Source organism: Oncorhynchus mykiss, chromosome 28, assembly GCF_013265735.2.
Source record: "Oncorhynchus mykiss isolate Arlee chromosome 28, USDA_OmykA_1.1, whole genome shotgun sequence".
Taxonomy (NCBI): Eukaryota; Metazoa; Chordata; class Actinopteri; order Salmoniformes; family Salmonidae; genus Oncorhynchus; species Oncorhynchus mykiss.
Genome location: NC_048592.1, coordinates 43,125,903 through 43,142,899, shown reverse-complemented (window position 1 = coordinate 43,142,899; position 16,997 = coordinate 43,125,903). Strand labels below are relative to the sequence as shown.

The 16,997-nt window shown below is 40.5% G+C and overlaps 1 protein-coding gene across 3 annotated transcripts in view; it reads right to left on the bottom strand.

Annotated features, from left to right (window-relative positions):
• atp6v1h (ATPase H+ transporting V1 subunit H) overlaps positions 1-8,528 on the bottom strand; it is a 28,012-nt gene extending 19,484 nt beyond the window's left edge. For 2 of the 3 annotated variants that reach the window (XM_036966389.1, XM_036966391.1), the window contains exons 1-4: positions 8,375-8,528; positions 7,729-7,879; positions 3,515-3,614; positions 384-473 (exon numbers count right to left, since the gene is read on the bottom strand). In XM_036966389.1, coding sequence (XP_036822284.1) covers positions 384-473; positions 3,515-3,614; positions 7,729-7,832 — 294 coding nt within the window. In that variant the 5' untranslated portion in view covers positions 7,833-7,879; positions 8,375-8,528. The remainder of the gene's footprint in view (positions 1-383; positions 474-3,514; positions 3,615-7,728; positions 7,880-8,374) is intronic. The other variant, XM_036966390.1, reaches the window with a different exon arrangement.
• Positions 8,529-16,997: the final 8,469 nt, after the last annotated feature.

Here is a 16,997-nt window from a genome sequence, read left to right as displayed (position 1 = left end):
CCTGCTCCCCATGTCACTAGCTCAGAGTATGCCCCCCCCCCCCCCCCCCCCCCCCTCCTAGAGCGGCATCACTCTTTATTAACCGGAGCTGACAAAGTAGCTTAAAATTACTTTTCTGCTGATTCCCTCAGTCAGACCGGGTCTGGACCCAACCAGGTCTATACGGAATGGGTCAAGTTGTCCTCGGGTCCATTTCGGAACAGGTCTCTATATTAACTTCTTGGACCCGTTCTTCTACATTCACATCCCCAGACCAAAGTGAAGAACTAACAGTAACATCTGTCCACCGCAGGGTGATTCAGGGAGGAAGTAAAAACAGATGATTCAGAAAAGGGCGCTACGGTATCTTTGGATCTCTAGGTAAGCGTGAACACGTGTGTTACCTGCAGGGTATCATCTATCAGAGTGAGGATGTACTGGACAGTCTGCTCCTTAGAGATGTGAGCCATCAGGTTCAGGAACGTCTTGGCACACTGGAAATACACAATATATACGCGTTACTAACACTATACAGACATACTAGGGTTGGGAGATGTCAACCGTCATCCTAAATTGATTATGAAGTGATTAAAACAGTGATATACGATGCTATCGCTCACTATTTCACCCCCCCCCCCCCCCAAACATGTGGTTGAAGAAGTCGCTCACTATTTCACCCCCCCCCCCCCAAAACATGTGGTTGAAGAAGTCGCTCACTATTCCCCCCCCCCCTCCAAAACATGTGGTTGAAGAAGTCGCTCACTATTCCCCCCCTCTCCAAAACATGTGGTTGAAGAAGTCGCTCACTATCCCCCCCCCCTCCAGAACATGTGGTTGAAGAAGTCGCTCACTATTCCCCCCCCCTCCAGAACATGTGGTTGAAGAAGTCGCTCACTATGGTAAAATCCTTATATTAAGGATTTTACCATTTTCTTTTCAGGAAAACCAGGGTTACAAGTTGAATGTTTTATTTTATTGCCAAATGTCAAAATAAATTTTGTCCGCCAAAGCAAAAAACAGATTTTGTATTTATTTATATGAATGCTGTAATTACTGACATTGTTCGCTCAGTGGGAAATTAATATCCAACCAGTCAGTGACAACTGTATGGAGTTTGTGACAACAAATATGTGAGATTATTACCTTGTTCTCAACTAGCCTACCTGGTTAAATAAAAGGTTAAATAATTATGTATTTATTTTGATTCATAGAGCAAAACGTGTACATGTGCGTGAGTCTCCGCTTTTCATATATAGCTTTTAATAGGTAGCTCAGACGTTTTTGTAAAAAGACCCGGCCGAGGGACCCGTCGGGATCCGGCATTACGGTGGGACTCATTGGGTTAAGAAATAAATGACTGGCTAAGCCTAATCAGCCTTGCCTGTGCTAAATGGATCTCACACGCAAAGTGATACAAATGACTTTGCTGGTGACATGCCCCTCAAAATGTGACCGACCGCCTCGATGTTATGAAATGAGCTAGAAAATGGTATATCATGCAATGCAGTTTAAGAACAAAGGGAATGTAATACTGCTTTGACAATTGATAAACTCGTAATGCCACTTGATAAAATGGCCCTTGAATGTTTTGGTACCTACTGGAGAGCTCTTTGTCTTCACCCATTCAGCATCGTTCACACCCTCTTAAGCCTTAGCCCCACCCATCTCTAAGGATTCACATGTGAGGCCATGTGCTAAACAGAGGGAGTAGTGTGGTAAACAACCAAAGACTTCAGGACTAAAAGTGGTAAAAGTAGTAGCCTACAATAAGGAAAAACTCCAGGTTAAAATACACTTCATCTGACTTTGGTGCAGGTCAGGTTGTTCTTCACATTACCGTCTCTGGTAAACACGCACTGTATCAAATAAAATAACACCTGTGTCCTGTGAAGGTGACAACAGTACAGTGAAATGGTTGCTTGCATAGTAGCAATATCAAAAGCAGAACGTGTCAATTATAATTATTAGACAAAGCTTACCTGACACACTTGTCTAAATTGATGGGTCATGTGAAGGAAATGCCGTAATCACCCCCAGCCACATCTAGCTAAGTGGATGGGTCACTATTGTCTAGACGTGTTCATGAAATACAATAGATGGCCGTAGAAACCTCTAAATGATGATTAATGGAAACAGGACGCACCTGAGCACCATTTTGAGTGTCATAGTAAAGGGTCTGATACTTCTGGTGTTTTTTATTTTGGATTATAATACATTTGCAAAAATGTCTAAAAACCTGTTTCTGCTTTGTCATTATGGGGTGTGTAGATTAATGAGGAAAAACATGAATTTAATCCATTTTAGAATAAGGACATAACGTAACAAAACGTGGAAAAAGTTGCTCTGAATACTTTCCGAATTCACTGAAACAAAAGAAACACCACAGACACACATTATATAACCTGTCCCCAGAAGCTGGGTTTTAAATATGTTATCTATTTCACCTTTACTTAACCAGGTAGGCCAGTTGAGAACAAGTTCTCATTTACAACTGCGACCTGGTCAAGATAAAGCATGGCAGTGCGACACAAACGACACAGAGTTACACTTAAACAAACGTACATTCAATAACACAATAGAAAAATATATGTACAGTGCAAATGGAGTAAGGAGGTAAGGCAAAAAATAGGCCATAGTGGTGAAATAATTACAATATAGCAGATTAACACTGGAGTAATAGATGAGCAGATGATGATGTGCAAGTAGAGATACCGGTGTGCAAAAGAGCAAAATAAGTAAATAAATACAATATGGGGATGAGGTAGTTGGATGGGATGTTTACAGATGGGCTATGTACAGGTGCAATGATCTGTAAGCTGCTCTGACAGCTGATGCTTAAAGTTATTGAAGGAGATATGAGTCTCCAGTTTCAGTGATTTTTGCAATTCGTTCCAGTCATTGGCAGCAGAGAATTGGAAGGAAAGGCGGCCAAAGAGGAGTTGGCTTTGGGGATGACCAGTGAAATATACCTGCTGGAGCGCGTGCTACGGGTGGGTGTTGCCATGGTGACTAGTGAGCTGAGATAAGGCGGGGCTTTACCTAGCAAAGACTTGTAGATGACCTGGAGGGCCAGCCGACGAGAGCATACAGGTCGCAGTGGTGGGTGGTGTATGGGGCTTTGGTGACAAAACGGATGGCACTGTGATAGACTGCATCCAGTTTGCTGAGTAGAGTGTTGGAGGCTATTTTGTAAATGACGTCGCCGAAGTCGAGGATCGGTAGGATAGTCAGTTCACATGAAGACAGCACACAAGGAATACTTGTGAAAACGTCATGCATTAAATGAAGACCGGCTAATGTGAAAAGCCATCTTGGAGGATATGCATATAGCAGTAAATGGAGCTACAGATGTAATTCTCCATTACAGGTACTGTTTGTCGTAGCAAACATCATTCACAACTTGACGATAAAAGATATGACTGTATGAAAATCTGGATAATGCCCAACCCTAGTCATGGAGAATCTCATCTGAAGCTACATTAAAATGCAACTGCGCAGTAACAGCTAGCTGGTTTATTGTGTGTGTGTGTTGTACCTGATGTCCTTCGTTGGTGAGGATGATCTGTTTCTCCTCAGAATGAGCCACTTCAAACTTCTTAATGAACTCACAGTCCTCGGCAGAGATCATCTGACCCCTATGAGACACACAGCATGATAATTATACAACAGTCTATGAGACACACAGGATGATAATTATACAACAGTCTTGGGGAAGCTACTCTGAAAATAATTTTAAAAGCTGTCAATTACTTCCCACTGGAAGTGAAGCTACACTAAAGTTACTTTGAAAAAGAAGTTCACTACATTCAAACTACTTGTTGATAAATTATCATATACAAAAATTGCAGGAACACTTTGGAATCATATGTTAAAACCGAATGAGTAATTTAGCAAATTAAAACGGTTGTCTTTCTGTTTTGTATGCTTTATCTACTGTATTAAAAGCACCCATAGCACATTATTCACAAACTCTAATAGGGAAGTAAAGCTTCAGTAGCCTATCGCTCCTCTCGTGTTGGGCATGCCAGATCAAATGTCTCAAAGGCTGTATGCTGGAGCCTGCAGGCACATGGGTAGAGAAGTAGTCGTCTTTCCATGGAAATGTACTTCCTAAATATTATTGGCTAATCTAGTCTCTGACATTGACTGGAAATATTGATAAAATATTTATCGGTCTGAAAATTGTCCCGCTCCTATCAAAGTTGGTTTTCAAAACAGTTCCGTTTTGTAGCTTATTCCTTATTGTATTAAAAGCACTTCTGTCACAATATTCACAAATTAATAGCCTAAATCTTGCTGATTTACATTGAGTAGGCTACCTTCCGTCTCTTTTGTTGGGCATGCCAGATCAAGTGCGCCTATGTGTGGTCGCAATTAAATAGCCTGTAGACTAGGTTATATGGGTGGAGAAGCAGGCCCATTAAATGGCCGCAGGTAGCCTAGCGGTTAGAGCGTTGGGCAAGTAAGCAAAAAAAGGTTGCTGGTTCGAATACCCGAGCCAACAAGGTGAAAAATCTGTCGATGTGCCCTTGAGCAAAGCACTTAACCCCAATTTGCTCAAGGGTCAACGTACTACTATGGCTGAACGCGTAAAAAGTGTATATTTCACAGCACTTGTGTGACACGTGTCACACATATATTTTTATCCCTTTTTCATGATATCCAATTGCGATCTTCTCTCCTCGCTGCAACTCCCCAATGGGTGCTGGGCCAATTGGGCACCGCCTTATGGGACTCCTGGTCAGAGCCGGTTGTGACAGCCTGGGATTGAACCCGTGTCTGTAGTGATGCCTCAAACACTGTGATGCAGTCCCTTAGACCGCTGCACCACTCGGGAGGCCGACCATTGGGTTCTTGGTCTCCTCCCTGACCAAGGCCCTTCTCCACAGATTGCTCAGTTTGGCCGGGTGGTCAGTTCTAGGAAGAGTCTTGGTGGTTCCAAATGTCTTCCTTTTGGATGGAGGCAAATGTGTTCTTGGGTACCTTCAATGCTGCAGACATTTTTTGGTATCCTTCTCCAGATCTGTGCCTCGACACAATCCTGTCTCGGAGCTCTAAGATAATTTCTTTCAACCTCATGGTTTGGTTTTTGCTCTGACATGCACTGCCAACTGTGGGACCTTATATACTGTAGATAGGTGTGTGCCTTTCAAATCATGTCTAAACAATTGAATTTAGCCTAATATAAATGGGCCAGGTGAGAATCTGTTATTTTTACATATTTCTTAGGATATTTTTGTGCATTTTCTTCTTGACTAGGCTGGATAAATAGCTGGGGTTGGGGCTGCAAAGTGAGCTGCGTCACATAAGCCTAAAATAACACTGAAGGGCTGCAGTCGGGTTTGGGACCAGTTCTTGCGGGAGAGGGATGACAGGCAGCGGGAGAGGGATGACGAAATCAGTCCTGAGTAGACTACTACATGGCAGAAAAGGAATTAACAACTGAAAACACTACCTATATTTAAATGTAGTTCAACTGCCACCAAGCTACTGCAAAACGTTGTTCAATTACAAGTTTTTTCTAGGGGGTGGATCAGCTTTAATATTTACTAGGTTTATTGGAATCCCCAGCTACTCTTCCTGAGGTCCACACAAAATACAGCATGACAACAAGAACAGTCACATTTAAAACAACCAAATACAAACAAACAGCTAAAGAACAACATGTTAAGAGTGTGAGACAGTGTCTCTGTCATTTCAGTCCCCATTGTGCTACGAGGTTTGTTGTTTTAAGATAATTTTGCTGTTACTTGAATAAATGGAGAGGAAAAGGAATTTGTTGCGATCCATGGCTTTGGCTGTGCATTACGGTGAAGGCGGTGTCAGTTGAAAGCCCTAAAAATTGTCATAGACCCCAGGGGTTGTAGTGGAGCAGGTTGAGAGCTTCAAATTCCTTGGTGTCCACATCAATAACAAACTAGATTGGTCCAAACACACCAAGACAGTCATGAAGAGGGCACGACAAAGCCTATTCCCCCTCAGGAAACTAAAAAGACTTGGCATGGGTCCTGAGATCTTTAAAAGGTTCTACAGCTGCAACATCGAGAGCATTCTGACCGGTTGCATCACCGCCTGGTACAGCAACTGCTCGGCCTCCGACCGCAAGGCACTTCAGAGGGTAGTGGGTACGGCCCAGTACATCACTGGGGCTAAGCTGCCTGCCATCCAGGACCTCGACACCAGCCGGTGTCAGAGGAAGGCCCTGAAAATTGTCAGAGACTCCAGTCACCCCAGTCATAGACTGTTCTCTCTACTACCGCATTGGGGCGTGCTCTGCCCTCCTTTTTCTGTAGTCCACGATCATCTCCTTTGTCTTTATCACGTCGAGGGAGAGGATGTTGTCCTGGCACCACACGGCCAGGTCTCTGACCTCCTCCCTATAGGCTGTCTCATCGTTGTCGATGATCAGACCTATCACTGTTGTGTCGTCAGCAAACTTAATGATGGTGTTGGAGTCATGCTTGAGTTCTGAGCTGTATGATATTTGATTACGCAGACAACGCTCACAGTTTACTCCTTCACATATTTATAATCCTCATAATATATGGCTAAATGATTGACCCATAAGACATAGGCTACACAGCATGATTATTGAACTACAAATGTTCATTAAGTAATCCACTCCTGAAGTCACCTGACCCCAAACATATGACCTTGAGACACATACAAATTGATAGGCCTATATTATATACATAATAGATATTCATAGTTTTTCCCCGACCTCTGCTGAAATCAATTGACCCCTTTGAGACAAGATTCATCAATCATACTGTGTGTCTATTAAAATACACGTTAGACATACAATGTGAACATATAAAGAAAAATCTAATTTGGTATTTATTATTTAATTTGGTATTTATTTGCCACTGCAAAAGCATCATCTATTCTTCCTGGGGTAAACATAATTAGACTAGAATCCCAGTGTTATGGGCCTAGCTCTGCTTTAGATGGAGCAGTGAACCCCAGTGTTATGGGCCTAGCTCTGCTTTAGATGGAGCAGTGAATCCCAGGGTTAAGGGCCTAGCTCTGCTTTAGATAAAGACACTGGGATTCACTTCTCTGTCTGTCATTTTGACTTCTGTTTAACACTAACAGTACTTCCTAATTACAGAAGCAGCTTACAGTAGCTGACAACACTGGCATTACCCCTGGAAATACTACAAGAGCAGAGTGAAGTGGCCTTTTGTCCCAGCACTATACAAGCTGATTCAACTTCTTATTAAAATACCATGATTAGAAGAATCAGTGTAGTGCTATGAATGGACAGCCATGAATATCTCATATCCACAAGACTGTGACTCACAGCCCAGAGAAATACCAAAATAACCTTTCGACTATTACTAAGCCTAGTGCCCAGCATGAAAATTACAAAATTAAAGGTGCACTATAGAGAAGAGAATCATTGTACCATCTAAAAAAAAAAGATTTCCCATAACCCAAAATATTGAATTTTAAAGTGTTTGAAACTGGTGTACAAAACCAAAAGACGCAAAAACTAAACTTAAGACCGGGAAGCATATAAATAGCGCACAGAACAGATCTACCGCTTCTTAGAGACTTCCTTTCAATAAGAATGACAGATCGATAACAAACATTTCTATGTGAATTTAGGTCAGGTCACCCAAAACGTTACATATTGCAGCTTTAAAGGGCGAACAGGCATAGTGCCCTATGAACAAAATATGAGGGAGCTCAAAAAATGCCATGAAGAGGGGTGGGGGAAGAGGAGTAGGGCGAAGGTGTACTTACTGCAGGTATGACTGCCAGTTGACCTTGTTGGCTCGGACTTCAGCTGCCTTGGCAGCAATGATGTTGGTGGGCACTGCAGCGTCCACCGCCCCGCGGATATCCATCCTGATACACCTGTAGGATACCTCTCTGGACAAGAATGAATAACTACCTGGAAGGAAGGAGACAGGTGGGTTTGATTGATAAATCAATAATAGTCATAAATCAACACGTCATTGGGATACACACACATATATACATACAAACATAGGGAGATTTCGCATCATTCATTTTTCATAACCTAATTCTGCAGGTAGAGCTCATGACCAACTCTGTAACCAGATCAGCTGCTTTAGCTAACGCAACATTACCCAGTAGCTAGCTAACTTGGCTAATGTAATGCATTGTCATGTTGGTGCAGTAACGTTATTGACCAAACATGTGTATTATTTAGTTACAACGATAGCACTTGTCAACAAATCCTGAAATTAGTGTTGTTACTGAATGCGTTTGAGTCGTCTCGCCAGCTAAGTGCTAACTGGCTAATGTCAATACCCTGGTGCAAGCTAACGATAGCTTAATTTAGCATCAATGCCAATATATTCTAACGATATAACACACAATACAGAACCTATCTCAAAGAAATATTCCAATACAATCTTCCTACCGTTAAAACACACAAGCCAAATAGAGCATTAATTTCTGTGGTTTAAAATCAAAAGGCCATCAGTATCTCTCCGCTAACAACTACAACGTGATGCGGTCAGCAGGAAGCCCTGAAATCCAGTCAGCTGTCCTCGGCCCTTCAATGACGCTTTACGTCGCTTCAATGACGCTTTACGTCGTCACATCCCAGTGTACCTATTGTAGGGAGTAAATGTCCCTTCCCCAAGCAAGGGAGTGATGAGGAGTACGAAAGAAAGAAAGAAAGAAAGAAAGAAAGAAAGAAAGAAAGAAAGAAAGAAAGAAAGAAAGAAAGAAAGAAAGAAAGAAAGAAAGAAAGAAAGAAAGAAAGAAAGAAAGAAAGAAAGAAAGAAAGAAAGAAAGAAAGAAAGAAAGAAAGAGATGATGGAAGTGGATTCTGAATACAATGGCGATAGAACCAAGGAGAATTGGAATATTGTCAAAAATAATGGAAAATGGAGCAAAGTAGTTTACAGTGATGAGAATGACCCTTCGTATCTAGTAGGAATACTGTTTGTAAATGAGGAGCAGCTGGGCAGAGTACCAATCTGGAAGAAACCATGAGTTATCCAAACTGGTAGAGAGAGTGCTGGGTAAAGTGAAGGCTGTGAGGATCACGAGATGCAGGCTTTTTTTTTGTTGTTGTTGTGCCTCTGCGGATCAGAAGGAACGTGCGTTGTATCTTAACCGATTTCATAAGTTTGAAGTGTCATGTGTGTATCTTCGGAACAGGGCACCCCTCAACAGGGTTGACAAGGTTGATATTGAAGAGATGAAGCATGTCGTGATTGAAGCATGTCGATGAATCGTGTGGAATCGTATCGATGAAATGGTGGAAAAGTGAAGTCTGTCAGTTATTAATTTTTTTATATGGAGTCTCTCCCTAAACAAGTGCAGTTAGGGTATATGAACTACAGAGTCCGAGCATTTATCCCAAGACCAATGCAATGTGATCATTGTAAAGCTTTTGGTCATGTAGCAAGTGTTTGCAGAAGGAAGAAACGGAGATGTCCAAGTTGTGGAAAGGATCATATGTGTTATAAAAGTGATGAATATGTGACATTGCAATTGTGGTGGGAACCATGAAGCCACGTCTTCTGAATGCCCCACAAGGGGGAAAGAGAATCAGGTGGCCAAAGCCAGGGTTGTACAGAGCATTTCATACTGTATGCAGCAGCTGTGAAAAGGGTTGAGGGTTTGAATGGTGCATCAGACGAGTCCATGGTGGTAGATTGGCCTACACTGCAGGCTGCAGGGGTTGCCTTTCACCAGCAGGTCCTGACATTTTAAAGGTTAAGAAGGTGGACTTTGTGGCATGTATAGCTGTGGTAATTAATGGCACTGCCGAGGTGGAGAAAAGGTCCAGGAAGATAGAATTTATAGTGTCTGTGGCAGAGCGGTTCCTGGGGCTGAAAGATTTCTCAGCGAAGGAGTTACATGCAATATTGCCACAAGCCGTACCACCCTCTCAGGTTCTAGAGTCGTACCACCCTCTCAGGTTCTAGAGCCGTACCACCCTCTCAGGTTCTAGTCGTACCACCCTCTCAGGTTCTAGAGCCGTACCACCCTCTCAGGTTCTAGAGCCGTACCACCCTCTCAGGTTCTAGAGTCGTACCACCCTCTCAGGTTCTAGAGCCGTACCACCCTCTCAGGTTCTAGAGTCGTACCACCCTCTCAGGTTCTAGAGCCGTACCACCCTCTCAGGTTCTAGAGCCTGAGAAGGGTGATATGGAGAACTAAAAGGAAGAAGTGGGAGTTTGTTTGTTTTGGCAATGTACTATTTTTATTGGGGTAGATTAAGTTAGCTTCACTATTACGTATGGATTTTTAAAACATTTTGGTTTCAAACCATCCAGTTGGCTGCAATACACCTTTTTGGGTGTAGTCTGCCATAAAACCTACAGGAGAATAATAAGAAGGGAGTGATGATTCGAGAGGCAACGTCCTCGGTGAAAATCTTAAAGTTGAGCTTAAAAATGTTAATTACTGTACCTATCAAGCTAACGTAGCTAGCTACAGTTCCAAATAGCTGGCTAGCTAGTTTTACAGTTTGGTAATTTATTCCAACACACTACAGAATTCCCCAAAATATGTTTATGAAGCTAGCTACGTTTTATAGGCTCCTCACTACTAGGCTGGCACATAGGTGAAATTAAGAGGGGAAAAGGGACCAAATGATTAGGGTGTGACACATGGGCTACTAACAGCTTACTACACCACATACACTTAGTATTACTTTCTTTGCTACAGTTTACATATCTCCCTGGCACATTACATAATTTATGCAGCAGCATACAATGCATTTTTGGACTCACCTTGTGCTGTGCTCACTTAAACAGGAAGGTGGTGTGGTCTGTCATTCTCTGGATTCATGGTGCTTTCAAGACAACTGGGAACTCTGAGGAAAAACAAGGTCGAATCATGATGACGTCAGTGATCTTCAGCTTGTAATTCCAAATTGGATGACTGTTCAAAACGTATTTTCCCAGTGGAGCTCGTTTTTTTTTTTGTTAGAGTTCCCAGTTGTCTTGAAATCAGATTTCCTAGTTCCAAGTTTCCAGTTGTTTTGAATCATGATGACGTCAGTGATCTTCAGGTCGGCAGAAGTCATGCTGGATTGACAGCATGGCCAATGTTGAATGTTTATCATTTTAAGCTTGGAAAAGAGACCCTTAAACACAGACTTGGGACCACACACCTACTCCACTGAATAGCAGGCTGGTGATGCTTTGCAATGCTTGCAGTTAGCCACTGATTCATTGCAAACCACTCATTGTTGAATTTACGATTTTCAACTTGTTGTGTAATGTTTATGTCCAATGGCCGATGAGCACCGATACGTTTTATAAAAAGAAATGGTGTGGTATTTTAGTTGGCTCCCCATAAGCTGTTGCAAAAGCAGCTACACTGCCTGTTTACAACAAGAACATGGGCGGGGAGCTATTAAATGTTGGACACAGGCAGGCAGAAGATGGTGGAAGTATGTGTTTTGGGGGATGCTCAACATTGCAATCATAAATGTGTACATTTGTATTATGAATCTCCATTAGTTCCTGCCAAAGCAGCAGCTACACTTCCTGGGGTCCAAACATATTAAGGCACTTACATTACATATAAAACAGTACATCATAACATTATTACACCACTACATATCTACAATACAAAATGTATAATGCCACCATACAACGCTATGTATGTGTGTAGAATGCTAGCATTTGTGTCTGTACCTGTGTGTGTGTGTTCACAGTCCCCGCTGTTCCTTAAGGTGTATTTTCATCTGGTTTTTAAATCTGATTCTACTGCTGCATCAGTTACCTGATGGGGAATAGAGTTCCATGTAGTCATGGCTCTATGTAGTACTGTGGAATAGAGTTCCATGTTGTCATGGCTCTATGTAGTACTGTGGAATAAGGTTCCATGTAGTCATGGCTCTATGTAGTACTGTGGAATAGAGTTCCATGTAGTCATGGCTCTGTGTAGTACTGTGGAATAGAGTTCCATGTAGTCATGGCTCTATGTAGTACTGTGGAATAGAGTTCCATGTAGTCATGGCTCTATGTAGTACTGTGGAATAGAGTTCCATGTAGTCATGGCTCTATGTAGTACTGTGGAATAGAGTTCCATGTAGTCATGGCTCTATGTAGTACTGTGTGCCTCCCATAGTCTGTTCTGGACTTTGGGATTGTGAAGAGACCTTTTGTGGCATGTCTTTTTGTGTCCGAGCTGTGTGCCAGTAGCTTGGTGCATTCAACACTGATTCATTGCAAACAACTCATTGTTGAGTGAAAGAGGCCTGAATACAAATGGTGAAGTCAATCTCTCCTCCACTTTGAGCCATGAGAGATTGACATGCATATCATTAATGTTAGCTCTGCGTGAAGATCCAAGGGCCAGCCTTGTTTTAGATTCCGTCTCTCACAGTTGAAGTGTACCTATGATAAAAATTACAGACCTCTACATGCTTTGTAAGTAGGAAAACCTGCAAAATCGGCAGTGAATCAAATACCTGTTCTCCCCACTGTATATACATAATGACTAAATACTTTTTTGCCCCACTGTATATACACATACACATCTATACACATACACATATATACACATACACATTTAACAGACAATCTATTTTACAATAGTTCTCTCTTGTTTGTTCTTAGTCCTTCCTCTATTTCTGATGTCCATCCAGTTTGATTTAGATTTGTAACTGTGCTATTTCGCAACATTTCTGAACCTATATACATTTTACAGACCCTGTATGTTTTACATTAGTTATCTTGTTATTAGTCCCACCCTTCAGCTCCATTCAACCCCTCCCATCTATCTCTTAACATCATCCATTTCAGATTTCTATTTTCCATATATTTTTCAACTGTGCTGTGATGCTTCACAAAAGTACTGAACCTTTCTATTCTCATAGCTTCTACAGATTGTAAATTAAAAATATATTTTTTTGCTAAAATAATTATTATATTATTGATTGATTGACTAGGGCTTTTCAAATCACCCAGTATTGCTGTCTGCAGCGTTAGTTCTAGGCAAATGTTGCAATTCTTCTGCCATTCCTGGACCTGTGACCGAAAACGAGCTACATATGGACAATACCAAAATAAATGATCTAATGACTCTGCCTCCTCACAGCAGAATCTGCAGAGCTGGGAAGATTCTATCCCCCATATATATAACATTCTATTGGATCCTCACAGCAGAATCTGCAGAGCTGGGAAGATTCTATCCTCCATTTATATAACATTCTATTGGTTGCAATAATTTTGTGTAGTAATATAAATGGAAAGATTAGAAGTTTTGAATCCGGCGTTGTTTTGCGTACCAATTCATAAACCATGTGCCATGGAATGGGTACATCGAAAATCTCTTCCCAACGACTTCGCAATTTATATGGCACAGCTGTCAGTTTTTTGGTCCTTAAATTAAATTGGTAAATTGTTTTTATTTATCACACTTTTCTTTAACCATTTATGTTCTTTAATGCAGGGCCGACATACAAGTTCCTTACTTTCCCCCCTTCTACTTGCCTCTTCCATTTTTGTGGTAACGCTGCAATTAGTTGGTTGTAATTTTGGGTAGAGCAGATATTTCCATATGTCTGTGTTAGCTGCATGTGTAACATAACTCCACCAGTCCTATTTATGATATCATTCACAAAAAAATATACCCTTTTTAAAAATTTCTTTGAAAAATACATTTTTTTTAATCAATTAGTATATTTGAGTTTTACCACAATATTTGCTGTATTATTTGTTCTGTCTTTTCAGGTGGATTCAACTGAAATTTCAACCAACAAAATGAGGCTTGTTTAAAAAATAAAGATATTTTGGAGATTATTTCCTATTCAAACAACCGAAAGTGAGCAGTTGTAATCTGAATAAAGGGAAAAAGGCCATTCTTGAACATAGGATGAGACATTCCTACCAATTTACTAGAGAACCAGTTTGGATTTAAGTATAACTTTTGTATGACTGATGCCTTTAGTGAGAGGTCAAATGCTTTAATATTTAATAATTTCTGCCCTCCGAATTCATATTCGTTATATAAAAAAGGCCCTTTTAATTTTGTCTGGCTTGCCATTCCAAATAAAATTGAATATTTTTTGTTCATATAATTTAAAAAGCAGGTCACTAGGTTTAGGCAAAACCATTCGCAAATAGGTAAACTGTGATATAACTAAAGAGTTAAATCACGGTGATTTTTCCACAAATAGACAGGTATTTTCCTTTCCATGGTAGCAAGATCTTACCTATTTTTGCTAACTTTCTATAAAAATGTATTGTTGTGAGATAATTTCTTTCTTTTGGGATTTGTATACCGAGTACGTCCACATCTCCATCAGACCATTTAATTGGTAAACTACACGGTAATGTAAAATTTGCATTTTTTACTGATCCAATATCATAATTTTGTTTTAATCCAGAGAAGATAGCAAAAGTATCTAGATCCTCTATGAGGCCGTGGAGAAACTCTAATTGTGGTTTTAAAAGAAAACATGAATCATCAGCGTACAATGACACCTTTGTGGCTTAAAAACTGATTTCTAATCCCTTAATATTATTGTTTCATCTAATCTTAACAACTAACAATTCAATGGCAATAATAAAAAGATATGCCGATAGTGGACAACCTTGTTTTACTCCTCTATAGAGTTTAAAACTTTCTGAGATGTAGCCATTATTTACTATTTTACACCTAGGGTTACTATACATAACTTTAACCCATTTTATAAAAGATTCCCCAAAATTGAAATATTCTAGGCATTTATATATAAACTCCAGTCGTACTTTATCAAAAGCCTTTTCAAAATCAGCTATGAAAACCGGACCTGGTTTCCCCGATATTTCATATTATTCTATTGTTTCTAGTACTTGTCTTCTATTATCTCCAATGTATCGTCCATGTAAAAATAATGTCTGATTAGGATGAATAATATCTGACAATACTTTACTTCTATGCGCCAAGCATTTTGCTAGGATTTTTGCATCACAACACTGAAGTGTAAGAGGTCTCCAATATTTTAAATGGACTGGATCTTTATATTTACCACATGGGTCCTGTTTCAGTAATAATGATATCAGACCTTCTTGTTGCGTGTCTGATAATCTACCATTTATATAAGCGTGGTTAAAACATGCTAATAATGATTCTCTGAGTATATAAAAAAAAAGTTTTGTACACTTATAATGGTAGGCCATCCAGCCCTGGAGTTTTCCCAGACTTAAATACTTTAATTGCATCAAGAAAGTTCCTCCTATGTAATATGGCCTTCACATTAGTCTTTCTGTACAGATGTTAATTTTACATTATTAGGGGAAAAACATGCAATTACTTTCAGTTAGTGGAGATGGAGGAGACTGAAACGAAAACATATTCTTAAAGTACTTTACTTCCTCTTTCAAAATATCATTTGGTGAATCATGTGTGACTCCATTTGTAACAAGTTGCAACAAAAACATTTTTGTAGCATTTCTATATTGAAGATTGAAATATAATTTGGTTCATTTTCCCCCATATTCCATCCAGTTGCTTTATTTTTATAATATATTACACTGGATCTTTCTGGAATCAGTTCCTCCATTTCTTTTTGTTTTTCCTCTAACTTATTCTGTGCCTCTATGGTACAATTTTATTGCTATCTAACTGTACTGTTTATCCTTCAATTTATTTTATTAATATGGACTCTTGATCTAAATTGATTTTGTTTTATAGATGAGTACTGAATTGCATGGCCTCTAAAGGCACATTTAAAAGTGTCCCATACAGTAAGGGGATCTGCTGTACCTATGTTATGTCTGAAAAAGGCAATTATAAATTATTCTGTCCTTGTTCTAAACAACTTATCTAGTGGGCTTTGATTCAATTTCCAATATCCTCGCCCACGTGGAAATTCTGTAAGAGTAATACATATGCCAATTATGTGACGATCCGACCACATTCTGTCCCCCCATCAACACTTTTTAAACTTTTAGTGCCAGAGAGAATGGCATAAGAAAGTAGTGAAGACGACTAGCTTGATTAATCCTCCGCCATGTATATCTCACTAGATCAGGGTATTTAAGTCTCCATATATCCACTAATTCCAATATATCCATGATTTCCTTAAGTGCCAGAGGGTGATAGTTTGTAGTGTGATTTCCTTTACGGTCCATAGAGGTATTTAAGACCGTATTAAAATCTCCCACCAATAATAATCTAGTGTTGCTTGTAGAGTTGATAAATCCCCCCCCCCCCCCCCCCCCCCCCCCTCCACACACACACAACCATAGGCCCACATTCTCAACAGTTGTCCCATCCCAAAGCCCAACTCAGGAAAGGTCGTGATTTACGAATGCATATACAGTTGCAGCTGTATGAGAAGGCCTGCAAGACTGTGCAAAAAAATTGACAGGTTTTATTAACCATTGTCACGTCCTAGATGATGGAGGTCAAAACACCCAGAACACAGTCCCCCGTATTGACCATATTCCCAAGCATCTCCATGCAGTCAGATTTTTGATTTTGTGCCACCAGGGCCACAATAATATACCCCCTCTCTGAATGTCCGAGTGTAACCCCCTCCCCATGAGTTACTGCAGCTAGTGTTGCCAGCACTGCCACTGCTTGGGTGGGGGCACCCCACAGGAATCCCCACCGGCTAGGTACAAGGTCGTCAAGGTTCTCATTAGCAGCTTGGAGAATTTCCTTGTACAATATGCCTTTTAGATTGAAGGACTGTTCCTGTGACTGGCAGCCCTTCAGACATTTTGAGAAATAGATGTCTTACTGTGGTTAGTAAAGCAGAGACAACATTGTTCTTGAAATGCGGTGCCTGTTATCGAATCACAGCCTACTTCAACTTAGCCAAACGGGGGATGCTTTAACAAAAGCGCATTCGTGAAAAAAAGCACTATTGTTGCACAAATGTACCTAACCACAAACAGCAATGCCCTTCTTAAATCAATACAAATAAGTACATTTTTTTTAAACCTGCATATTTAGTTCAAAATAAATAAATTCATGTTAGCAGGCAATATTAACTAGGGAAATTGTGTCACTCCTCTTGTGTTCAGTGCACGCAGAGTCAGGGTATATGCAACAGTTTGGGCTCGTTGCGAACCGTG